This window comes from Lithobates pipiens, unplaced genomic scaffold, assembly GCF_037356315.1.
Source record: "Lithobates pipiens isolate NorthernLeopardFrog02 unplaced genomic scaffold, aLitPip1_a1.2 Scaffold_10, whole genome shotgun sequence".
Classification (NCBI taxonomy): Eukaryota; Metazoa; Chordata; class Amphibia; order Anura; family Ranidae; genus Lithobates; species Lithobates pipiens.
In genome coordinates this window covers 109,752-137,008 of record NW_027507686.1, presented here as the reverse complement: position 1 = coordinate 137,008, position 27,257 = coordinate 109,752, and the positions used below count along the sequence as shown (strand labels likewise).

Sequence of the window (27,257 nt, the reverse complement as noted above, 5' to 3'; positions counted from 1 at the left end):
GGGCATAGTGACTCCGTGTCAGAGAATTCCGGGAAATCAATGTGTGGGGTCTTCTTCCGAGTGATAGGAGGAGGCTGGAGATCAAGAAGAGTTCTACTTTAGGACTGAATAGAGGATGAAATACGGCGTCAGGGTCACTCACCTGGGCCGCTCCTCCGGAGAGTTGTCACCTCCATTTCTATGAGGAGCCGCATCATACATTCCGCCATTAAAAATCCAATTACTGTATTCTAGGTATAACCCTGGACTGACAACGCTCTATATTCAAGACAAATGTTCCCCCGCACAGTAGAGTCCGGTTATAAGCAGCCCCTTGAGCAGCCCGAAACGCATCAATGACAGCCGAGTAGAACAACTCCTCTGTTCAGGATGATAACCACAATGTAATAAATGGCTTTTTAAAAGACAGAACTCTGCCAGCTATAAAATTCTCTCTTTACATCATTTTAATATTTTACCAAATAGGCTGGCAAGAGTCCCAGAGCACTCTGGGTAAGCCGAATTGTCACCTTAGAGGTAACCCAAACAATATGTTTCCCCATCATTTTCTATGATTCATGCCGGAATCACTCGGCTCCTGCCGCAGGGAAGATTTCTCCGGGAGTGTAAAGAATGAAGCTTTACGGATCTCCACCTCTGTCCCCAACACCTCGCACCCCCGTCCCCAACCCAACCACCTCGCACCCCTGTCCCCAACACCTCGCACCCCCGTCCCCAACCCAACCACCTCGCACCCCTGTCCCCAACACCTCGCACCCCCGTCCCCAACCCAACCACCTCACACCCCCGTCCCCAACACCTCGCACCCCCGTCCCCAACACCTCGCACCCCCATCCCCAACACCTCGCACCCCCGTCCCCAACCCAACCACCTCGCACCCCCGTCCCCAACACCTCGCACCCCCTGTCCCCAACCCAACCACCTCGCACCCCCGTCCCCAACACCTCGCACCCCCGTCCCCAACACCTCGCACCCCCATCCCCAACCACCTCGCACCCCCATCCCCAACCACCTCGCACCCCCGTCCCCAACACCTCGCACCCCCGTCCCCAACACCTCGCACCCCCGTCCCCAACACCTCGCACCCCCGTCCCCAACACCTCGCACCCCCGTCCCCAACACCTCGCACCCCCGTCCCCAACACCTCGCACCCCCGTCCCCAACCCAACCACCTCGCACCCCCGTCCCCAACACCTCGCACCCCCGTCCCCAACCCAACCACCTCGCACCCCCGTCCCCAACACCTCGCACCCCCGTCCCCAACCCAACCACCTCGCACCCCCGTCCCCAACACCTCGCACCCCCGTCCCCAACCCAACCACCTCGCACCCCCGTCCCCAACACCTCGCACCCCCGTCCCCAACCCAACCACCTCGCACCCCCGTCCCCAACACCTCGCACCCCCGTCCCCAACCCAACCACCTCGCACCCCCGTCCCCAACACCTCGCACCCCCGTCCCCAACACCTCGCACCCCCGTCCCCAACACCTCGCACCCCCGTCCCCAACCCAACCACCTCGCACCCCCGTCCCCAACACCTCGCACCCCCGTCCCCAACCCAACCACCCCCTGTCCCCAACACCTCGCACCCCCGTCCCCAACACCTCGCACCCCCGTCCCCAACACCTCGCAACCCCGTCCCCAACACCTCGCAACCCCGTCCCCAACACCTCGCACCCCCTGTCCCCAACACCTCGCACCCCCGTCCCCAACACCTCGCACCCCCGTCCCCAACACCTCGCACCCCCGTCCCCAACCCAACCACCTCGCACCCCTGTCCCCAACCCAACCACCTCGCACCCCTGTCCCCAACCCAACCACCTCGCACCCCCGTCCCCAACACCTCGCACCCCCATCCCCAACACCTCGCACCCCCATCCCCAACCCAACCACCTCGCACCCCCGTCCCCAACACCTCACACCCCCGTCCCCAACACCTCGCACCCCCGTCCCCAACACCTCGCACCCCCGTCCCAACCACCTCGCACCCCCCGTCCCCAACACCTCGCACCCCCCGTCCCCAACACCTCGCATCCCCCGTCCCCAACACCTCGCACCCGCATCCCCAACCCAACCCCCTCGCACCCGCATCCCCAACCCAACCACCTCGCACCCCTGTCCCCAACACCTCGCACCCGCATCCCCAAACCAACCACCTCGCACCCGCATCCCCAACCCAACCACCTCGCACCCCCGTCCCCAACACCTCGCCCCCCCGTCCCCAACACCTCGCCCCCCCGTCCCCAACACCTCGCCCCCCCCCCCCCGTCCAACACAACCACCTCGCCCCCCCGTCCCAAACACCTCGCCCCCCATCCCCAACCCAACCACCTCGCACCCGCATCCCCAACCCAACCACCTCGCACCCGCATCCCCAACCCAACCACCTCGCACCCCCATCCCCAACCCAACCACCTCGCACCCCCATCCCCAACCCAACCACCTCGCACCCCCGTCCCCAACCCAACCACCTCGCAACCCCGTCCCCAAACACCTCGCACCCCCGTCCCCAACCCAACCACCTCGCACCCCTGTCCCCAACACCTTGTACCTGTCCCCAACACCTCGCACCCGCATCCCCAACCCAACCACCTCGCACCCCCATCCCCAACCCAACCACCTCGCACCCGCATCCCCAACACCTCACCCCCCCTGTCCCCCTGTCCCAGACACAACCACCTCGCCCCCCGTCCCCCAACACCTCGTCCCCCCGTCCCCAACACAACCACCTCGCACCCCCGTTCCCAACACAACCACCTCGCACCCCCGTCCCCAACACAACCACCTCGCACCCCCGTCCCCGACCACCTCGCACCCCCGTCCCCGACCACCTCGCACCCCTGTCCCCAACACAACCAACCCTGTCCCCGTCCCCAACCACCTCGCACCCCCCAACCCAAACACCTCGCAACCCAGTCCCCAACCACCTTGCACCCCCGGGGGGGGGGGGGGGGGGCTGCCTGTGTGGGAGGGAGGGGGGAGGGGTTGTGTTTGGGGGGGTGGAGGGGGGGTGTATGTGGGGGGGTGAGGGAAGGCTGTGTGTGTGGGAGGGAGAGGGGGGGGGGGGGAGGGTGTGTGTGTGGAGTTGTCAATCTCTGATCCCCAGAATAATGAAACGCGTTGCACGGAGGCATTGATTGTTATTTTATGGATTAGAAGCCTTTGCCTGCACAGCTCGGGATACACATTCCACAGCTGGGGGGGGAGCAGCCAACGTCACCCGCAGGTTTATATGCCGGATTGGGGGCTTAGCACCTCCACAATGGCAGATGACAGATCGCATTTCATGGATCCAATCACTGCGCCAGCCGCAGACATCGATTGGTGGAACGAGGTGCCGCTACCCAGAAGACACCTCTTCAGTTCTAATGAACCTGATTGTTATATTTATGTAGAAGTCCCCCTCCCCCTTCATTCTATCAATTACTGGACCCCCCCCCCCAGCCTGGTCAGAAAGAGGTCTTCTACACAGGTGTATGTGGGGTGAGAGAGTATATACAGGTGTATAGGGGGGGGGAAGCATATACAGGTGTATATGGGGGGGGAGCATATACAGGTGTATATGGGGGGGGGGAGCATATACAGGTGTATATGGGGGGGGGGAGCATATACAGGTGTATATGGGGGGGGAGCATATACAGGTGTATATGGGGGGGGGGAAGCATATACAGGTGTATATGGGGGGGGGGAAGCATATACAGGTGTATATGGGGGGGGGGAAGCATATACAGGTGTATATGGGGTGGGGGAGCATATACAGGTGTATATGGGGGGGGAGCATATACAGGTGTATAGGGGGGGGAGCATATACAGGTGTATAGGGGGGGGAGCATATACAGGTGTATATGGGGGGGGAGCATATACAGGTGTATATGGGGGGGGGAAGCATATACAGGTGTATATGGGGGGGGAGCATATACAGGTGTATATGGGGGGGGGAGTATATACAGGTGTATATGGGGGGAGCATATACAGGTGTATATGGGGGGGGGGGAGCATATACAGGTGTATATGGGGGGGGGGAGCATATACAGGTGTATATGGGGGGGGGGAGCATATACAGGTGTATATGGGGGGGGAGCATATACAGGTGTATATGGGGGGGGGAGCATATACAGGTGTATATGGGGGGGGAGTATATACAGGTGTATATGGGGGGAGTATATACAGGTGTATATGGGGGGGAGTATATACAGGTGTATATGGGGGGGGAGTATATACAGGTGTATATGGGGGGGGGAGTATATACAGGTGTATATGGGGGGGAGTATATACAGGTGTATATGGGGGGGGGAGTATATACAGGTGTATATGGGGGGGGGAGTATATACAGGTGTATATGGGGGGGGGAGTATATACAGGTGTATATGGGGGGGAGTATATACAGGTGTATATGGGGGGGGAGTATATACAGGAGTATATGGGGGGGAGTATATACAGGTGTATATGGGGGGGGGGGGGAGTATATACAGGTGTATATGGGGGGAGTATATACAGGTGTATATACAGGTGTATATGGGGGGGGTATATACAGGTTTATATGGCTGTAGGATTGGCTGTATGTAGGTATACAGATGGCGGGTATACGGGGGGTAGATGGTGGTATTTATGTTCACATGCATGGGGGGGGGGGTGGGGGATTGTAGACGTCGCAGTTGGAGGGCAGTATCACCTGAAGGCGACTGCACCACATGTATGAGGGCAGCACAGTGGTGTAGTGGTTAGCACTCTCACTTAGCACTAATAGGGTCGCTGGTTCAAATCCTGCCCATGACACCATCTGCCTGGAGTTTGCATGTTCTGCATAGGTAGCACTATACAAGTCACTCATTCATTCATGATGGTGCAGCAAGGTGGTGGCGGGTTCTTAGGGGGTAAATCATCCTCACTACAAGTCCCAGAACTCCCTAGAGAGGAGGACATACTTAGCCTTGTAGTCCAGGGGAGGAGAGGAGGCCACGCTGAGCCTTGTAGTCCGGGGGGAGGAGGCCACGCTGAGCCTTGTAGTCCGGGGGGAGGAGGCCACGCTGAGCCTTGTAGTCCGGGGGGAGGAGGCCACGCTGAGCCTTGTAGTCCGGGGGGAGGAGAGGAGGCCACGCTGAGCCTTGTAGTCCGGGGGGAGGAGAGGAGGCCACGCTGAGCCTTGTAGTCCGGGGGAGGAGGCCACGCTGAGCCTTGTAGTCCGGGGGAGGAGGCCACGCTGAGCCTTGTAGTCCGGGGGGAGGAGGCCACGCTGAGCCTTGTAGTCCGGGGGGAGGAGGCCATGCTGAGCCTTGTAGTCCGGGGGGAGGAGGCCACGCTGAGCCTTGTAGTCCGGGGGGAGGAGGCCACGCTGAGCCTTGTAGTCCGGGGGGAGGAGGCCACGCTGAGCCTTGTAGTCCGGGGGGAGGAGGCCACGCTGAGCCTTGTAGTCCGGGGGGAGGAGGCCACGCTGAGCCTTGTAGTCCTGCAGTCAATGGGTGTGAAATGTCGGAGAAGTGATGAGGACGATCTTTAAGTGAATTGACAGAAATCCCGCTGCCCAGAACTGACCTGAACACACCAGACCGCCACCCCTATCTGCAGACAACGATCACACTGATCATCGATTGTCTCCCAGTCCTTCGTTCAGCTGATCTCTGGCACTCGTTTACATAGGTGAATAAAACAAACGCAGACAGTGTGAGTTCTCTACAAATATAAACACATCGATCGATGGATGGGGCCGGACACACAGCTGTGTCCACAAATATAAAGGTGCCGCGTCCGGAGCCGATCGCATCCGACAATTGGATGTCTGTGTGAACGTATAACATGTAAACGCATGCAGAGATAACGGGGGGGGGGGATTTCATAGAACAGCCGCCAGTGCAGAGAATAATCGATCGTCTGTGGTTACAATCATTGCAATCCATTCAGATATTTGTGTGAATAATGTACGGAACGTGTACACCTCCCCTCCCCCATGTGGTTAACTTAAAGGGAAAGTATCAGGATAGGAAGAAGAAGCTGCGATCCCACCTGGGGGTCCTGACCCCCCCATTCATGTCCCCCTGGGGGTCCTGACCCCCCCCATTCATGTCCCCCTGGGGGTCCTGACCCCCCCCATTCATGTCCCCCTGGGGGTCCCGACCCCCCCCATTCATGTCCCCCTGGGGGTCCCGACCCCCCCATTCATGTCCCCCTGGGGGTCCTGACCCCCCCATTAGTACTGAGTCCCCCCAGGGGGTCCTAATCCCCCCCTGAGCACGGCGGCTCACCGAGGATCTCCCACCTGGAACAACAAGTCAGACATGACAGCTTCAATCAGCAGCTTCTCACACTGGCCCAGGAAGGTGATTGAGGGTCTTACCTGCTAGGAGGGAGAGGGGCAGCAGCAGCCAGAAGAGCGCCCCACACAGGACATGGAGGTCCATCACCGGGTGGATGAGCGATGGTGGTCAGGTGGGGGATGGGATCAGATCCCTCCGGATCCCTCCATTCCTCTCCCCGATGTCTATAGAAGTGTCTGTGAGAGGAGATCCCATTGAATGACAGCGGGGGAGGGGGGGTAACCTCCACACCAGCCCCTCCCCCTCCTCCGGTAAAAGTTTTTACTGATCCGCTCCTTGAATTGGACCCTCCCCCCTCCAGGAACTTTCACTGAGTTTATATACCACCCGCCTCCTCCCCCACCCAAAGACAGACCCCGAGGGGGGGCAACGACTCAGGGAAAGAGGGAGACCCCAAACTCTGATACCCTCTGCATGGGCAGAAGGGTCACCTCAGGGGGGTCCTACTATCTGCCCCTAGAGAAGGGGAACCCCCACTATCTGCCCCTAGAGAAGGGGAACCCCCACTATCTGCCCCTAGAGAAGGGGAACCCCCACTATCTGCCCCTAGAGAAGGGGAACCCCCACTATCTGCCCCTAGAGAAGGGGAACCCCCACTATCTGCCCCTAGAGAAGGGGAACCCCACTATCTCCCCCTAGAGAAGGGAACCCCACTATCTGCCCCTAGAGAAGGAAAACCCCACTATCTGCCCCTAGAGAAGGAAAACCCCACTATCTCCCCCTAGAGAAGGGAACCCCACTATCTGCCCCTAGAGAAGGGAACCCCACTATCTGCCTCTAGAGAAGGAAAACCCCACTATCTGCCCCTAGAGAAGGGAACCCCCACTATCTGCCCCTAGAGAAGGGAACCCCCACTATCTGCCCCTAGAGAAGGGAACCCCACTATCTGCCCCTAGAGAAGGGAACCCCACTATCTCCCCCTAGAGAAGGGGAACCCCACTATCTCCCCCTAGAGAAGGGAACCCCACTATCTGCCCCTAGAGAAGGGAACCCCACTATCTGCCCCTAGAGAGGGGAACCCCACTATCTGCCCCTAGAGAAGGGAACCCCCACTATCTGCCCCTAGAGAAGGGAACCCCCACTATCTGCCCCTAGAGAAGAGGAACCCCCACTATCTGCCCCAATAGATTACCCCCTGTCTGCCCCTGAGGAGAGGACAGGAGACACCTGTACAGGAATCTTCACCCCTCAGCCTTGTGTCCGGTCACCTCATCCTCCGGTCCTCCCCTCCCCCCTCCGGTCCTCCCGCCTCGCTGTTTGTTTTTTTTTCTATTTCGCTCTTTTTTCCGAGTTTACTCAACAAGCCGAATAACCGCGATACCGCCCGCAGCGCCCCCTGGTGTCCGCTCCGCGGTACGGCACTACGTTCCCCCTATCTATCTCTATACAGTGTGATGTGGATGATAGACGCCCCCTGGTGTCCGCTGTACTGCACTACATTCCCCCTATCTATCTCTATACTGTGTGATGTGGATGATAGACTCCCCGCAGCGCCCCCTGGTGTCCGCTCCGCTGTACTGCACTACGTTCCCCCTATCTATCTCTATACTGTGTGATGTGGATGATAGACTCCCCGCAGCGCCCCCTGGTGTCCGCTCCGCTGTACTGCACTACGTTCCCCCTATCTATCTCTATACTGTGTGATGTGTGGAGGAATGATAAGAGATTGCTGAGAGGGGAAGATTTGTTCCCTGCCAAGGAAGATTGTGGTGGCCTCATATCATCATCTCTGTCGCAGAACCCCATTCACACCGGGCGCAGCGGGAACACGCCTTCATGCACATGCGGGTTTTTGGCACACAGTCGACTTCTATCCACATGGGGGGTGCTTTTAGCAATGCGTGTCACAAGCACAGCGAACATTTTCAGCCCATTCCTGATTTCTGACACGTTTCTCAGAATACGTATGGGACCACCGTCTCTCGCACACAGGCACCAAAACCACCCCATTATTAGACATTCTCGTGTTTTTGTAGTGATGTGAATGCGGCTCGTTCATCTCAGGGGGGTAAATATCGGTAAAGTAACGCCATATTTACATCATGAGAAAATATACCGATTGCCATTATTGGTCGAGACTTTACAAACAGACGCACAAATATGCAAAAATCGCAGAGATTATGTTACAGCCGGCTTACCACAGAGTGCCAATACAGAGGAGACACTCACCACAGAGCAGCAATACAGAGGAGACACTCACCACAGAGCAGCAATACAGAGGAGACACTCACCACAGAGCAGCAATACAGAGGAGACACTCACCACAGAGCAGCAATACAGAGGAGACACTCACCACAGAGCGGCAATAAAGAGGAGAAGACACTCACCACAGAGCGGCAATAAAGAGGAGAAGACACTCACCACAAAGCAGCAATACAGAGAAGAAGACACTCACCACAGAGCGGCAATACAGAGAGGACACTCGCCTTAGAGCAGCAATACAGAGGAGGAGACACTCGCCACAGAGCGGCAATACAGAGGAGGAGACATTTGCCACAGAGCAGCAATACAGAGAGGACACTCGCCTTAGAGCAGCAATACAGAGGAGGAGACACTCGCCACAGAGCAGCAATACAGAGGAGGTCACAGTCCCCACAGAGCGCCATGACAGAGAATGGCAATACAGTAGAGGAGACCCTCACCTCAGGAGCGGCAGTTCACAGTAGGGGACACTCGCTGCAGCCAGCAATACAGAGGAGGAGACACTCACCGCAGAGCAGCAATACAAATGAGGAGACACTCGTCGCAGAGAGGCAATGCAGGAGAGGAGACACTTGCCGAAGAGCAGTAATACATAGAAGTAGGCACTCAACACTGAGCAGCAATACAGAGAAGGAGACACTGACTACAGAGCGGCAATACAGAGGATGGCAATACAGAGGAGAAGACACACGCCAGAGTGGCAATACAGAGGAGACACTCTCTACAGAGTGGCGATACAGAGGAGACACTCTCTGCAGAGTGGCGATATAGAGGAGACACTCTCTACAGAGTGGCGATACAGAGAAGGAGACACTCTCTACAGAGCGGCGATACAGAGGAGACACTCTCTACAGAGTGGCGATACAGAGAAGGAGACACTCGCCGCAGAGCGGCAATACAGAGAAGGAGACACTCGCCGCAGAGCGGCAATACAGAGAAGGAGACACTCGCCGCAGAGCGGCAATACAGAGAAGGAGACACTCGCCACAGAGCGGCAATACAGAGAAGGAGACACTCGCCACAGAGCGGCAATACAGAGAAGGAGACACTCGCCGCAGAGCGGCAATACAGAGAAGGAGACACTCGCCGCAGAGCAGCAATACAGAGAAGGAGACACTCGCCGCAGAGCGGCAATACAGAGAAGGAGACACTCACCGCAGAGCGGCAATACAGAGGAGGAAACGTTCACCGTAGAGCAGCAATACAGAGGAGAAGATACTCACCACCGAGCAGGAATACAGAGGAGAAGATACTCACCACAGAGCGGGAATACAGAGGAGGAGATACTCACCACAGAGTGGCAATACAGAGAAGGAGACATTCGCCGCAGAGTGGCAATACAGAGAAGGAGACACTATCGCAGAGCGACAATACAGAGGAGGAGACATTTACGGCAGCTAGCAATACAGAGGAGACACTCACCACAGAGCGGCAATACAGAGGAGGAGACATTCACCATATAGCAGCAATATAGAGGAGAAGATACTCACCACAGAGCGGGAATACAGAGGAGGAGATACTCACCACAGAGCGGAAATACAGAGGAGGAGATACTCACCACAGAGCGGAAATACAGAGTAGGAGACACTCACCACAGAGCGGTAATACAGAGAAGGAGACACTCGTCGCAGAACGGCAGTACAGAGGAGAAGATACTCACCTCAGAGTGGCAATACAGAGGAGAAACCAATTTAAGGAATGGGAACAGGAAAAAAACGCAGAGAAGCAACACCAAAAAGACAAAATTAATCCTCTTCAGTACTGACCAGGGTGCTCAAAGACATATCCTTTACGTGAATCCGTATTAGTGCTTCCACCACCGTAAGTACAGGCCGCTCACCTCAAAGTATGGATCTCTGAATCAACAGATAGGTCAATCAAGCTTTCCCACAAGGGTGGTTAAAGATGATTATTGCCGTTTTAAGGGATTATAGAGCCAAAATCCTGCCCTTCCAAAACAGCAGTGGGATACCTCACTCACAGATAATGAATGGGCGGGAACGTGGTGACCATGCAAGATCAGTAAAATATACATAGTGCTCTCTGGTTGGCTAATACCGTAATTTATTGGTAAAATACATTTTACTCACAAGCAACAGAGCACCGATAACCCAGTGCTAGGATACAGAGCGTACAGACGTCTCATCTAGACAGAGAAAGGTGGCTGTGGATGACATCAGAGTCTTCCCGTCTTTCCGCACGCGTATCGTCCCTATGGGTGGGACTTCCTCAGCCCATAGGGAAGATATTGCCGTCATCTTGTCTTTTTTGGTGTTGCTTCTCTGCATTTTTTTTTTCCGTTTCACAATCTTTCAATTGGCTTTTTTACCTATATGAATTGGGACTGTTTTTATGGTTCTTCTTTGCCATATATGATCATTTTAGTGTTATTGTAGTGTTGTTTTATTTAGCGCTGCACTGTTTTTTATTTATATGTACTTGTCACAAGGATTGTTACATTGACCTTGAGTGTTCAGCTGCTTAGGTTGGAATTTTAGTTTTGGTTTTGCACTGACTGAACCTTATTCCATTTTTTTAATACAGAGGAGAAGAAACGCCACAGAGCAGCAAAACAGAGGAGGAAACACTCGCCGCAGCCAGCAATACAAAGGAGGAGACACTCACTGCAAAGCGGTAATACAGAGAAGGAGACACTCGCTGCAGAACAGCAATACAGAGGAGGAGACACTCGCTGCAGAGTGGCAATAAAGAGAAGGAGACACTCACTTCAGGAGCCGCAGTACAGAGGAGGAGACACTCGTCTCAGAGCAGCAAAACAGAGAGGAAGACTGACCAAATGTCCCACACTCCTCTTGAGTGCTTTTGTCATACACCGCTTCCTCCCAGGCTGAATATAGATATCAAATATTCCAACCGCAGACAACAGCAAACATGACAATACTTGTTTGGTTGCTGAACATGGACTGTTTATTAGAACAAGAATGCAATCTTATGTACAGTTGAAGAGGAGGTAACACCTCCTGCTCATATTACTCTAAGGCCGCGTACACACGGGCGGACTGTATGGCCAACTTAGTCTATCGAAACACATTTCAGCGGACAGTCCGCTCGTGTGTGGGCTTCAGCGGACTTTTTCAGCGTGCAGTCTGGCGTACTAAGTATTTCAGAATTTCCGTAATACTGTCCGTCATACTTTGGTTTCAGCGGACAATCCGCTCGTCAGTAGGCTAGTTCTACGGACTAAGAATGGCGCATGCCCAGAAAGGATTTACACGGCGGAAGGTTGCATTGCTGTGTATTCGACGTCCTATTTCTATTCCCGTCGTACGTGCTGTACACGTCATCGCGCAAGCTTTCGACGGACTGTTTGTGCATCCGTGTGTGGTCAAGTCCGTTCATTCGAAAGTAGGACGGACTGTCCGTCGGATTGTATGGCGGACTAAGTAGGCCATACAATCCGCCCGTGTGTACGTGGCTTAACAATACACCTGTAACCAGAAACATAATTAACACAAGCTAATTATCTAATCATTTACCCAGACTTGATGACTCAGAGATATGACCTTTCAGGGTAGACTTGCTGTCTCCTCACTTACAACTTACAATAAACATAAGTATAAACACATCCCCCAATAGTGCACCTAGGAGACAAAGGTGTGTTAATGAGCACAATAAACTATTGGGTGAAAGACCCGGGCTTTCCAGGTCTCATTAATCAACATTTCTTTCACATACATCTGTCCACAGAATCCCAAGCTGGCAGAGACCATCATGGCCTCCTTAATAGTGTACTTTTGCATTACATAACAAAATATCTTCCAAAATGCTTGTAGCTCCCTCAAATGCCAAGGCCCATAGTCGGTAAGCAAAAGGCTAGCATTCAGTCCCCTCCAAATGCCCCTGTCTCGGGTGAGTCTGTTACATTTCTCCCCCATCATAGGTTGACTAACAAGGTCCTAGACCTCCACCTGGTCTGGACATGCATTAGTTGGGCAGAGTGAACTCACATGGTCAGTCCGCATGATCTTCATTCTTGGCTGCAAGGAATGCAGATATCATTGACTCTCTGTCCGGCTGCCAGGGCTTCAGCTGGGTGGTTTTTAACATTCCGGTGCTCAGTCTGCTGCTGGTCAGAGGGCTCGATCACCCTGGCTTTCTGAAGCTGTAGAGACACAGCAGCGCTCTTCCCTGTTGCCAATGATTCAGCTGGGAGTCAGCTTTACTACATCAGCTTGTCGCTAGAGAGGGGGACCGACTGCCCCGGCTCCCTGGAACTCCACAGTTGATGCCGGTGCTGGGCAGAGGTTGGTAGAACTCTGTCATGTTGCCAGCACTTCTGCTGGGGACTCCACAACCACCTCTCCGGCTAACCGTTGGGGCAGAAGGCTGGATTCTTCCACTCCTAAACTGTGTAGCTGCCATTGGGGAGGTGAGCCGGCTGCTTCCTTTTCCATTCCCTCATCTGGCTGCTGGGATGACATGTCTGTGGTACTGTCTCCCTGTTGCACAGATCTTTGCTGGGGAGAAAAGACTGATTCCTAGAGATGGACGAACTTCCGACGGGGTGTTTCGCGAACGTGAACTGTGAACACGGCCAAAAGTTTGCGAACCGCAAAGTTTGCGGTGGACCCCGTTGACTTTAATGGCAGGTGAACCTTAAAAACCTCCAGGTCATATTTTCAGCCACAAAATACTTACTAGCTGTGCACACATAGTCCCACCACATGGCCACTGACATAACAAAAGTATGAAGTGAATCTGGGATCAACAACGACAAGCATTCTTTTTTTTATCTGTGAAATGTTGACAATTCAGGAGCGCATGAAGGCCATGGAGGAGAGGCAAGGTCAGGGCAGGCTATAAAGGGGATGCAAGAGATCATCAGTGCCACGGTCAGGCTAGCGCAGTACTGTGCCAGTGTCCCAGTGTGCCAACCTGTGCTTGAGCCCCTCCCTCTGCCCGGCCCTTACCCCCACCTATGCAGGGCTCCACTGCGGTGGTCCGCAGGTGCCAGTCCAGTTCTGATCTCAGCCATGGTGCTGGCACTGCCTGCTGATTGGCTTCTCCGCTGCTATCTCCCTCACTGTCTGAAACCAGCACCGCGATAGAGACTGAGCACTGACACCAGTACCGAGATAGAGAGCACTGACACCAGCACCGTGATAGAGAGCACTGACACCAGCACCGAGATAGAGAGCACTGACACCAGCACAGAGATAGAGAGCACTGACACCAGCACCGTGATAGAGATCACTGACACCAGCACAGAGATAGAGAGCACTTACACCAGCACAGAGATAGAGAGCACTGACACCAGCACCGTGATATATAATATGCTTTCTATATTTGAAAGAAAGTATATTATACCTGTACAACCCTATATACTGTACACCTAGAAAAGGACCTTTGTGGACCTAGTAGCAAGTGATTTGCAGACTGTCCCTCAGTCCCTACACTGATAAAAGACAGCTGCAGAATCGGGCAGCAATGAGCTCAGCAGCACAGCAGTCAAGTATAATATGCTTTCTATATTTGAAAGAAAGTATATTATACGTGTACAACCCTATATACTGTACTCCTATACCAGTCCTTAAAAGGACCTTTGTGGACCTAGAAGCTAGTGATTTGCAGACTGTCCCTCAGTCCCTACACTGATAAAAGACAGCTGCAGAATCGGTCAGCACTCAGCTCAGCAGTCAAGTATAATATGCTTCCTATATTTGAAAGAAAGTATATTATATGTGTACAACCCTATATACTGTACACCTATACCAGTCCTTAAAAGGAACATTGTGGACCTAATAGTAATAGCTAGTGATTAAACTGACTGTCCCTCCTCCACACAGCGTCCTGTCCCTACACTGACAAAAGACAGCTGCAGAATCGGTCAGCAGTGCACTCAGCAATCAGCAGCACAGCCGTCAGCAGCAGTGCACCAGAATCCTATATACTGTACACCTATACCAGTCCTTAAAAGGACCTTTGTGGACCTAATAGTAATACCTAGTGATTAAACTGACTGTCCCTGCTCCACACAACGTCCTGTCCCTACAATGACAAAAGACAGAATGTAAAATGGCCGCCAGATCAAGTCTATTTATAAGGTAGGGGGAATGTCCAATTGTCAATGTGCTGAAATGTCTCAATTGGCTGTCCTGTACCCCATGATGGATGTGTCATCATGGGTCAAAGTTCTTTCACAATGTAAACGCATATGTCCGCTGCCCGAAATGCGGCAGAAGTCCGCCGGTTCACAAACGAGCAAAATTTGCCTCGAACCGACCGCAGGGCGAACCGCAAGGCCATCCCTACTGATTCCTCCACCCTAGCCAACTGTTGGAGAGGGAATGATGAACACCTCCTCTCCCTTCTCCCCCTGTATCCCGATCTTCTGCTGGGAAGTGACCACCACCTTCTCACCGTGAGTCTCCGGAACTGCCAAAGGTGTGGGGCAGAGGTCTCGGACCCTCTGTCCGGTGGCCAGAGCTTCAGGTGGGGAAGTTCCTTGTAACTCCACAGATACTGCTGTTGGTGCTGGGCAGAGCACAGTGAAGTTTGGCCCTGATGCCAGCTCTTCTGCTGGAGGCTCACCAGGATGTTCTTTTTCAGCAGAAAAGTCTATCAAATCCCCTGTCACTGCAACTGGTGTCTGGGGATAGAGGTTCACCATCTCCTGTCCATGGAACCCAGAAGATGCTATCAGTGCTGAGCAGAGGTTAGCAGAGCTCTGCCCTGTTGTCAGCACTTCAGTTTTGGGGATGGCAATCTCCAGATTTTCCACTGCCGATTCTCTGGCATGCTGCTGGACAGGCACATTCCTCCATCCAAGATCATCCCATGCAGAGACAGGATCATCAAGGCCAGTCAGCACTTGCTGCATCCGCCATAAGACCTCCGCGTCCATAGCTGTGGGGGCAGGTTGGCAAAGCACACTATTACTTTACCACCTTACTGGCTCTTCAGCCAGGATTTCAGGACTGTCTGCTGGCATTTCCTGAAAATCTCAGGCAAAGGGAGCCCAGCCCTGGTACTGAGCAGAGTCTAGAAGCTGTTTGTAGGCGATCTCCAGCTACCATTCCTGAACAGACAGAGACTCTATATCTTCCAGTGCATTTCCGAGACGTTCATTAGCTCTTCTCTGAAATCCATGATTTAGTCCAACCGCCACTCCAAATCACTCCCAAAGTTAGGGTCCCCTGTCAGCTTCACATACAACAGTCGCCGTAGCCAAAGCCTTCCATTGGGCTGTCATCCGCTATCCATGGACATGCTTGGGATACATGCCACCGGAGGGCTCTGTAACTCTCATCCAGCTTCATCTCTGCCCAGACCAGCCTGCTTAATTCAGCTGTCTTCTCCTTGTGCATTTTTTCATCCAAAAACATCCCCTGCAATCCATACTGCGACCAGTACCTTTCCTGGTTGGAGGGGAGAACTTTTCCCTGGTTTCACTGCTCATGGGCTAGCACTTCCTTCCAGAGTCCGCAGCAAATAGAATCAAACCATCCCAGCAGGACCTGCTCTGATACTGGTCCTCTGTGCTGTAGCTGCATCTCGCACAACCTCCTTCTGAGTTCCTCTTTCATAGCGGCTGGTATCTGTATCTCTCCTTCTCCTCCTCTTCTGCTATCAGGACCTTGGATCCAGGTGGAGGTTTGGATGTCCCAGACTGCAGGAAGCATCCCACTGCTTGTCACCAATGTAACAAAATGTCCCACACTCCACTTAAGTGCTTTTGTCAAACACCGCTTCCTCCCAGTCTGAATATAGATATCAGATATTCCAACCACTCCCAACAACAAACACACACAAGACAACTCTCGTTTGGTTGCTGAACATGGACTGTTTATTAGAACAAGAATACAGTCTTATATACAGTTGAAGAGGAGGTTCCCCCCTCCTCTAATATTACTCTAACAATACACCTGTAACGAGAAACATAATTAACATGAGTTAATTATCTAATCATTTACCTAGACTTGGTGACACAGAGATATGACCTTTCAGGGTAGACTTGTCGTCTCCTCACTTACAATAAACATAAGCAGAAACACATCCCCAATAGTGCACCTAGGAGACTGTGAGGGCTGGCTTAGCCCTTCCTTCTCTGGGCTGGCTGCTCAGCTGTCGGCTAATTGCCAGCTCTCATCTCTATCCACAGTTACCAGCTGTTCCTGATGATGCTCGTCTGACCTGCCTACTTAAAGCTGTCCAGCTCACTTCTCATCTGCCTTCGCCTTGGTCACATCACAAGAAACCATCTCCTGCAGTTCTGTTTAAAGACTGGCTTGCTGACATCTCTTCTGGCTCCTTATCCTGCTTGCTGTTGCTCTACTTGGATCCCTGACTTCTGGTCTGGCTGATCTGGTTATTGAACTCTGGCCTGGCTGACTAGTCGATCCGGTTACTGGACTTTGGCTATGCTTTGACTATGCTTTTTCTATTTACCTTTTTATTTAATAAACAAGTGTGATTTAATTGTACTTCTGTCTCAGTCTGATTCATGGTTTCTGACAGAGACAAAGGTGTGTTAATGAGCACAATAAACTATTGGGGCGAAAGACACGGGCGTTCCAGGTCTCATTAATCAGCATTCCTTTCACATACATATGGCCACAGAGTCCCAAGCTGGTAGAGACCATCATGGCCTCCTTAATAATGTCCTTTTGCATTAGAGAACAGAATATTTTCCTAAATGCTTGTAGCTCCTCAAATGCCAGGGCCCATAGTCGGCTAGCATTCAGTCCCCACCAAAAGCCTCTGGAGAAAACACTCACTGCAGAGCAGCAATACAGAGAAGGAGACATTTGCTGTAGAGCAGTAATACAGAGAAGGAGACACTCGCTGCAGAGCAGTAATACAGGAGACTGTCATGGTTATGCAGTGACCTTCCTGTGTTTGCTTACCTTCCCTCGTGTCTTCAGACTAAGAGGCCAGCCACTTCCACCTGGTGGTTTTTATAACCTCTCCTCTAAGCATGGCTCCACCCCAGCCCCTATCAGGGAGCCCTATATTAACCTGTGCACTGCAGGCCATCAGTGCTGATCAACCATTGTGTATTCCTTTGTGTGTTAGCTTCCTGTTTTCTGCCCTGTGCTCTGCTTCTGTTTTCCGTTACCAACTTTGGCGTGTCTTGACTATCCCTGTTTGCCTGTGATCCTGACCTTTTGGCGTGTACCCGACTATTCTTGTCTGCTTGTGGCCCCGACCTTGCCTTTGTCCCTCACCATCCCTATCCTCCGGTTGCCTACTGTGGGTGTGAGCTGGGGAACCCTGGGGGTCGTGACCTGGAGCCAGTTGCAGCCAAGTCCATCCTCACCACCAGAGGCGCTGGTGAACACCTGTTGGCTCTTAGACTCCGCGCCCCAGGGAATCTTACGCTCTAACCCCAGTGGGATCTGTCCCCCGTCTGCAGCAGTCAGCCATAGGGTCCACAACCTTGCTGTGCACTCCTGATCCCTACAGTGTGCATCTGTCACCTCGCCTCAAGGTGACCTGACAGAGACGTTCGCTGCAGAGCAGTAATACAGAGAAGGACACAATCACTGCAGAGCAGCAATACAGAGGAAGAGACACTCGCCGCAGAGCAGTAATACAGAGAAGGACACAATCACTGCAGAGCAGTAATACAGAGAAGGAGACACTCGCTGCAGAGCAGCAATACAGAGGAAGAGACACTCGCCGCAGAGCAGCAATACAGAGGAAGACCCATTAGCCGCAGAGCAGCAATACAGAATACAGAGGAGACACTCACCACAGAGTGCCAATACAGAGGAGATACTCACCACTAGTGATGGACGAACTTCCGACGGGACGTTTCGCGAACGCGAAACGCGAACGGACACAAACGTTCGCGAAAACGACCGTTCGCCGCGGGCTCCATTGACTTCAATGGGAGGCGAATTTCGCAAACCTTTAGGTCGAATTTGCGGCCACGGGGTAATTATTAGGGGGTAGCACGTAGTCCCACCACCTGGACAATAGCATAATACATGTATGAGGTGAATTTGGGATCGATAACTACAAGCATTTTTTTTTTATTTGGGAAATTGTTCTGACAATTCAGGACTATGGAGCTAATGAAGGCAATGGAGGAGAGGGAAGGTCAGGGACCAGGGTAGGCAAACAAGAGGGTGCAGGAGATACAGAGCACTGACAGCAGCACCGTAATACAGAGCACTGACATCAGCACCGTGACATACAGCGCTGACAGCAGCTCCGTGACATACAGCGCTGACAGCAGCTCCGTGACATACAGCGCTGACAGCAGCTCCGTGACATACAGCGCTGACAGCAGCTCCGTGACATACAGCGCTGACAGCAGCTCCGTGACATACAGCGCTGACAGCAGCACCGTGACATACAGCGCTGACAGCAGCTCCGTGACATACAGCGCTGACAGCAGCTCCGTGACATACAGCGCTGACAGCAGCTCCGTGACATACAGCACTGACAGCAGCTCCGTGACATACAGCGCTGACAGCAGCTCCGTGACATACAGCGCTGACAGCAGCACCGTGACATACAGCGCTGACAGCAGCTCCGTGACATACAGCGCTGACAGCAGCTCCGTGACATACAGCGCTGACAGCAGCTCCGTGACATACAGCGCTGACAGCAGCTCCGTGACATACAGCGCTGACAGCAGCTCCGTGACATACAGCGCTGACAGCAGCTCCGTGACATACAGCGCTGACAGCAGCTCCGTGACATACAGCGCTGACAGCAGCTCCGTGACATACAGCGCTGACAGCAGCTCCGTGACATACAGCGCTGACAGCAGCTCCGTGACATACAGCGCTGACAGCAGCTCCGTGACATACAGCGCTGACAGCAGCTCCGTGACATACAGCGCTGACAGCAGCACCGTAAGCAGCCCCAGGAGGAAGTCAGCACAGCACAGGGATGGTGTGATCCCCTCATAATAAGAACCCCCAGGAGGAAGTCAGCACAGCACAGGGATGGTGGGAGCCCCTCATAATAAGAACACCCAGGAGGAAGTCAGCACAGCACAGGGATGGTGGGAACCCCTCATAATAAGCAGCCCCAGTAGAAATATGACACCGCTCAACCTCTTCAAAGAGGAGGGTAGGGGCATATAGTACGGTGTGCTTTTTTGGGTCAGGGAAGTGAGCCAAATGAATTAAGAAGGTCTGTGTGCTTGATTCCAAAAATTGTTTATAGACATATACATGGTCTACTGATCACATGTGTTGAATTCCTCCGAGATCCATGCCTCATTCATTTTTAGAAATGTGAGGTAGTTAACACTGTGGTGAGCTAGGCGAGTACGCTTATCGGTCACAATCCCCCCTGCTGCGCTGAACGTCCTTTCGGACAGGACACTGGATGAGGGGCAAGCCAACAGTTCGATTGCAAATTGGGCAAGCTCTGGCCAGAGGTCAAGCCTGCCCACCCAGTAGTCTAGGGGTTCATCACTCCTCAGAGCGTCCACATCGGCCGTTAACCCAATGTAGTCGGACACCTGACGGTCTAGGCGTTCCCTGATGCTGGATCCGGATGACACCTGTCGATGGGTCGGCTGAAAGAATGACCTCATATCCGAAGTCACCAACACATCTTCAAACCGGCCTCTTCTTGCAGGCGCTGTTGGATTGGTACCCGCAAATCCTTCTCTGGGAGTGGGAATTGCTCCTCTGCCAGCGCACGCAAAAGCAGAATGCAGCATTTCTCGAAGCAAGGCCTGGAAGTGCTGCATTCTGACAGCCCTCTGCGACGGCGGTAACATTTCCGCCATTTTGTGTTTGTACCGGGGGTCTAAGTACGTTGCCACCCAGTACTGGTCCTTGACCCTCATGCTTTTTATACGGGGGTCCCTATTAAAACACTGGAGCATGAAGGCCCCCATTTGCACTAAAGTGGAAGCGGTGTGGTGGCCTGGCTCCTGCTCATCATCCAGGATAATGTCGTCCTCTTCATTCTCCTCTCCCCATCCTCGCACAACAGGGATCCCAGAAAGGTTTAAAGCATGCTCTTCTTGCTCCTGCTCATCCGCCCCGGCACCATCCTCCTCTGACTCCTCATCAGACTCCTGTTGTTGACTTGTCTCAGATAGAGTAGCCCCCCCTGGGAATTCATCCAGCATTGCGACTTCCTCATCTTCCCGCTCCTGCTCCTCCACAGCCTGATCAATGACACGACGCAATGCACGCTCCAGAAAGAAGGCATAAGGTACCATGTCACTGATGGCGCCATGGCTGCGACTGACCAGTTTGGTGATCTCCTCAAATGGCCGCAGAAGTCTGCATGTGTCGCGCATGAGCAGCCACTGGCGCGGTGAAAAAAAACCCAGCTCCCCAGAACCGTTTCTTTCGCAGAGTTCATACAGGTAGACGTTAACTGCACGTTTCTGCTGGAGCAGCCTATCAAGCATATAGAAGGTTGAGTTCCATCGCGTCGGGCAATCGCAAATAAGACGTCTGACCGGCAGATGGTGTCGCCGCTGAATGTCAGCAAGGCGAGCCATGGCCGTGTAAGATCTTCTGAAATGGGCCGAGATTTTCCTTGCCTGCCGCAAGATGTCCTGGACCCCAGGGTATTTGACAAGGAATCGCTGCACGACCAAGTTTAAGACGTGTGCCATGCACGGCACGTGCGTGATTTTGCCCTGTTTCAATGCGCTAAGCAGATTGGCACCGTTGTCACACACCACTTTACCAACTGTCAAATTGAGCGGTGTTAGCCACTCATCTGCCTGTGAACGCAAAGCTGAAAGGAGTGCCGGGCCAGTGTGGCTCTTTGCTTCCAGGCACAACAGACGCAGCACGGCATGGCAACGTCTCACCTGGCATGTGGAATAGGTTCTGGGGAGCTTGGGCGGTGCAGTGGAAGAGACGCTAGCAGCGGAAAAGGAGGAGGCAGCTGAGGAGGAGAGGGAGGAGGATGGAGTAGGAGGAGGAGAAGAAGAGTCAGGCCTGCATGCAATCCGTGGCGGTAAAACCAAATCTACACGGGTGCCACGGGTTACATGCTTGACGGCCGTCAGAAGGTTCACCCAGTGGGCAGTAAAACTGATATACCTTCCCTGCCCGTGTTTGCTAGACCACGTGTCTGTGGTCAGATGTATCTTGGCACCGACACTGTGTGCCAGAGATACATTCACTTGCCGCTGAACATGGCCATATAGCTCTGGGATGCCCTTCTCTGAGAAATACTTCCTTCCTGGGACCTTCCATTGTGGTGTTCCAATGGCCACAAATTTGCGAAAGGCCTCCGAGTCCACCAGTTTATATGGCAGTAGTTGGCGGGCTATGAGTTCTGACAAGCCAGCCGCCAACCGTTGGGCAAGAGGGTTATCCGGCGTCATCATTTTTTTACGCTCAAACATTAGGCCCACGGAAGCCTGCCTTTTTGCAGAAAAATGTGAGCTTGGCGTGATGGAAGGTGGAGTGGAGGACAATTGTGAGGAGAGAGGAGAAGGAGAAGTAGAAGACGAGGCTGGACGGTGAGAGCCTGCAGTGTGGCTTTGTGTGTTCCGTTGCTCCCACTGGGCTCGGTGATGGCTGCTCATGTGCCTTCTTAAGGCGGTCGTCCCTAGGTGAGTATTGGGCTTACCGCGACTAACGCGTTGACTGCAAAGATTGCAGATGGCAACGCTATTGTCAGCAGCGGACACGTTAAAAAAAGCCCACACTGCGGAGCCATGTGCCGGTGTCCTGGGAGCGCCAGATGTGACCGTACATGGTCGATGACTCGCTCCTGATACATTTGCAGTCTGCTTTGTCCCTGCTGTGCAATGTAAGTCATTGCTGCTTCTCCTCCCTATCTGCTGGTCCATATCTCCCTCTGAACTCCCCTCCTCTTCCTCTCTTGTGGGCACCCACGTGACATCACTAGACACGTCATCATCAACGTCACCTTCCCCACCGCTATAAGTAGAGTAGGCAGCAACACCGGGGACCAACCTCCTCCTTGGGCTGATCTGGGTACTGGCGTCAGACTGCTGAGTAGCGCTTGTTGCTACCTCCTCTTCCTGATCCAATACCAAGAGTGGCTGCGCATCAGAAATGTCCTCTTGATATGGATCGGAAAATAATTCCAGTGACTCAAGCGGAAGGTATGTGGTGGTGGTGGTGGTGGTCGTGTTGTTGGTGGTAGTGTCTTTGGGGGTGCACATAGCAGAGAGTGAAGAAGAGGGTGCAGATCGAGAGGATGAGGAGGGTGCAGAAGAGTAAGGCTGAGCGAGCCACTCAACCAAGTCTGGTGCATCCTTTAAAGTAATTGAACGCACCTTCTGCAACTTCCCACTTTGGCTCAAGCCTGTTGCTCCTGCCCTACCCCTACCACCCCTGCGGAAGGGCCTGCCTCTTCCTCTGCATGTCATTTTTTAAATGACCCTGTGACAAAACTCTTAGTCCCTATACCGCTGAAGGACTGCTGCAGTATAGGTGAGCGGTCAGCAGTGGTGCACGTCAACCCTATCTATTGTGGACCTATAGCGGTCCTTACAGAACAGCAGACTGTACCGCACTCAAGCCTATGTACCGTAGCACCCTATACCAAGTTACCAGTCCTTATAAGAACTTTTGTGGACCAAGCAGGTTGTGTATTAGTGTTTAGCAGACTGTACGTCAGTCCCTATACCGCTGAAGGACTGCTGCAGTATAGGGCAGCGGTCAGCAGTGGTGCACGTCAACCCTATCTATTGTGGACCGATAGCGGTCCTTACAGAACAGCAGACTGTACCGCACTCAAGCCTATGTACCGTAGCACCCTATACCAAGTTACCAGTCCTTATAAGAACTTTTGTGGACCAAGCAGGTTGTGTATTAGTGTTTAGCAGACTGTACGTCAGTCCCTATACCGCTGAAGGACTGCTGCAGTATAGGGCAGCGGTCAGCAGTGGTGCACGTCAACCCTATCTATTGTGGACCGATAGCGGTCCTTACAGAACAGCAGACTGTATCGCACTCAAGCCTATGTACCGTAGCACCCTATACCAAGTTACCAGTCCTTATAAGAACTTTTGTGGACCAAGCAGGTTGTGTATTAGTGTTTAGCAGACTGTACGTCAGTCCCTATACCGCTGAAGGACTGCTGCAGTATAGGGCAGCGGTCAGCAGTGGTGCACGTCAACCCTATCTATTGTGGACCGATAGCGGTCCTTACAGAACAGCAGACTGTACCGCACTCAAGCCTATGTACCGTAGCACCCTATACCAAGTTACCAGTCCTTATAAGAACTTTTGTGGAACAAGCAGGTTGTGTGTTAGTGATTAGCAGACTGTACGTCAGTCCCTATACCGCTGAAGGACTGCTGCAGTATAGGTGAGCGGTCAGCAGTGGTGCACGTCAACCCTATCTATTGTGGACCGATAGCGGTCCTTACAGAACAGCAGACTGTACCGCACTCAAGCCTATGTACCGTAGCACCCTATACCAAGTTACCAGTCCTTATAAGAACTTTTGTGGACCAAGCAGGTTGTGTATTAGTGTTTAGCAGACTGTACGTCAGTCCCTATACCGCTGAAGGACTGCTGCAGTATAGGGCAGCGGTCAGCAGTGGTGCACGTCAACCCTATCTATTGTGGACCGATAGCGGTCCTTACAGAACAGCAGACTGTACCGCACTCAAGCCTATGTACCGTAGCACCCTATACCAAGTTACCAGTCCTTATAAGAACTTTTGTGGACCAAGCAGGTTGTGTATTAGTGTTTAGCAGACTGTACGTCAGTCCCTATACCGCTGAAGGACTGCTGCAGTATAGGGCAGCGGTCAGCAGTGGTGCACGTCAACCCTATCTATTGTGGACCGATAGCGGTCCTTACAGAACAGCAGACTGTACCGCACTCAAGCCTATGTACCGTAGCACCCTATACCAAGTTACCAGTCCTTATAAGAACTTTTGTGGAACAAGCAGGTTGTGTGTTAGTGATTAGCAGACTGTACGTCAGTCCCTATACCGCTGAAGGACTGCTGCAGTATAGGGCAGCGGTCAGCAGTGGTGCACGTCAACCCTATCTATTGTGGACCGATAGCGGTCCTTACAGAACAGCAGACTGTACCGCACTCAAGCCTATGTACCGTAGCACCCTATACCAAGTTACCAGTCCTTATAAGAACTTTTGTGGAACAAGCAGGTTGTGTGTTAGTGATTAGCAGACTGTACGTCAGTCCCTATACCGCTGAAGGACTGCTGCAGTATAGGTGAGCGGTCAGCAGTGGTGCACGTCAACCCTATCTATTGTGGACCGATAGCGGTCCTTACAGAACAGCAGACTGTACCGCACTCAAGCCTATGTACCGTAGCACCCTATACCAAGTTACCAGTCCTTATAAGAACTTTTGTGGAACAAGCAGGTTGTGTGTTAGTGATTAGCAGACTGTACGTCAGTCCCTATACCGCTGAAGGACTGCTGCAGTATAGGTGAGCGGTCAGCAGTGGTGCACGTCAACCCTATCTATTGTGGACCGATAGCGGTCCTTACAGAACAGCAGACTGTACCGCACTCAAGCCTATGTACCGTAGCACCCTATACCAAGTTACCAGTCCTTATAAGAACTTTTGTGGACCAAGCAGGTTGTGTATTAGTGTTTAGCAGACTGTACGTCAGTCCCTATACCGCTGAAGGACTGCTGCAGTATAGGGCAGCGGTCAGCAGTGGTGCACGTCAACCCTATCTATTGTGGACCGATAGCGGTCCTTACAGAACAGCAGACTGTACCGCACTCAAGCCTATGTACCGTAGCACCCTATACCAAGTTACCAGTCCTTATAAGAACTTTTGTGGAACAAGCAGGTTGTGTGTTAGTGATTAGCAGACTGTACGTCAGTCCCTATACCGCTGAAGGACTGCTGCAGTATAGGGCAGCGGTCAGCAGTGGTGCACGTCAACCCTATCTATTGTGGACCGATAGCGGTCCTTACAGAACAGCAGACTGTACCGCACTCAAGCCTATGTACCGTAGCACCCTATACCAAGTTACCAGTCCTTATAAGAACTTTTGTGGAACAAGCAGGTTGTGTGTTAGTGATTAGCAGACTGTACGTCAGTCCCTATACCGCTGAAGGACTGCTGCAGTATAGGTGAGCGGTCAGCAGTGGTGCACGTCAACCCTATCTATTGTGGACCGATAGCGGTCCTTACAGAACAGCAGACTGTACCGCACTCAAGCCTATGTACCGTAGCACCCTATACCAAGTTACCAGTCCTTATAAGAACTTTTGTGGACCAAGCAGGTTGTGTATTAGTGTTTAGCAGACTGTACGTCAGTCCCTATACCGCTGAAGGACTGCTGCAGTATAGGGCAGCGGTCAGCAGTGGTGCACGTCAACCCTATCTATTGTGGACCGATAGCGGTCCTTACAGAACAGCAGACTGTACCGCACTCAAGCCTATGTACCGTAGCACCCTATACCAAGTTACCAGTCCTTATAAGAACTTTTGTGGACCAAGCAGGTTGTGTATTAGTGTTTAGCAGACTGTACGTCAGTCCCTATACCGCTGAAGGACTGCTGCAGTATAGGGCAGCGGTCAGCAGTGGTGCACGTCAACCCTATCTATTGTGGACCGATAGCGGTCCTTACAGAACAGCAGACTGTACCGCACTCAAGCCTATGTACCGTAGCACCCTATACCAAGTTACCAGTCCTTATAAGAACTTTTGTGGAACAAGCAGGTTGTGTGTTAGTGATTAGCAGACTGTACGTCAGTCCCTATACCGCTGAAGGACTGCTGCAGTATAGGGCAGCGGTCAGCAGTGGTGCACGTCAACCCTATCTATTGTGGACCGATAGCGGTCCTTACAGAACAGCAGACTGTACCGCACTCAAGCCTATGTACCGTAGCACCCTATACCAAGTTACCAGTCCTTATAAGAACTTTTGTGGAACAAGTGAGTTGTGAATGTTTAGCAGACTGCAGCAGAAGGGCAGCAGTCAAGTATAATATCCTTTCTATATTTGGAAGAAAGAATATTATACATGTACAAGCCTATTACTGTACCACTGATACCAGTCCTGAAAAGAACCTTTGTGGAACTAATAATAACAGCAAGTCTTTAAAATTACCCTCACTGCCTGACAACACTGCTTCCTTCCTGTCCCTATACAAATTGGCAAAAAAAGAGAACGATTAGTGGTTACTGGAACAGCTCTTTTGTGGACCTTGATAGTAACAGCTAATGATGATGATGATGATGATGATGATGAAAGACTAATCTGGCTGTCCCTGTAGCATACACCGTCCTTTCCCTTTCTCTAAACTAACAAAAGACACTCAGGCTGCTGCAAGAATCAGCAGCACAGCAAACCTATCAACACCTAACACCTATACCAGTCCTGAAAAGAACTTTTGTGTACCAAATAGCTAGTGGTTTATCTCTCCCTACTCCACACAGGAACCTGTCCCTATCGTAACAGAAGAAAGAATGTAAAATGGCCACCGGATCGGGTGTATTTATAGGTTAGGGGGAATGTACAAGTGTCCATGTGCTGTCATGTCTCAATTGGCTGTCCTGTATCACATGATAAACGTGTCACCAAAGGTTAAAGTTCTTGTATACATTAAACACGTAAGTCCGCCGCGGCGAACGACGGAAAAAGGCGTTCGAACGTGCGGACCGCGAATGTCGGAAATTCGCCGCGAAACGACCGCCGGGCGAACCGTTCGGCCATCACTGCTCACCACAGAGCAGCAATACAGAGGAGGAGACGCTCACCGCAGACAGAAATACAGAGGAGACACTCACCACAGAGCGGCAATACAAAGTACCCAACAACTTTGGACACTGACACCAATAAAGTCCTTTTGAAGGGTTTT

The 27,257-nt window shown here is 52.6% G+C and overlaps 1 protein-coding gene across 3 annotated transcripts in view; it reads right to left on the bottom strand.

Moving 5' to 3' along the window:
* Positions 1 to 7,597, bottom strand: part of PIEZO1 (piezo type mechanosensitive ion channel component 1 (Er blood group)) — a 204,499-nt gene extending 196,902 nt beyond the window's left edge. For 2 of the 3 annotated variants that reach the window (XM_077450380.1, XM_077450398.1), the window contains exon 1: positions 6,332 to 7,597. In XM_077450380.1, coding sequence (XP_077306506.1) covers positions 6,332 to 6,395 — 64 coding nt within the window. In that variant the 5' untranslated portion in view covers positions 6,396 to 7,597. The remainder of the gene's footprint in view (positions 1 to 6,331) is intronic. The other variant, XM_077450390.1, reaches the window with a different exon arrangement.
* Positions 7,598 to 27,257: the final 19,660 nt, after the last annotated feature.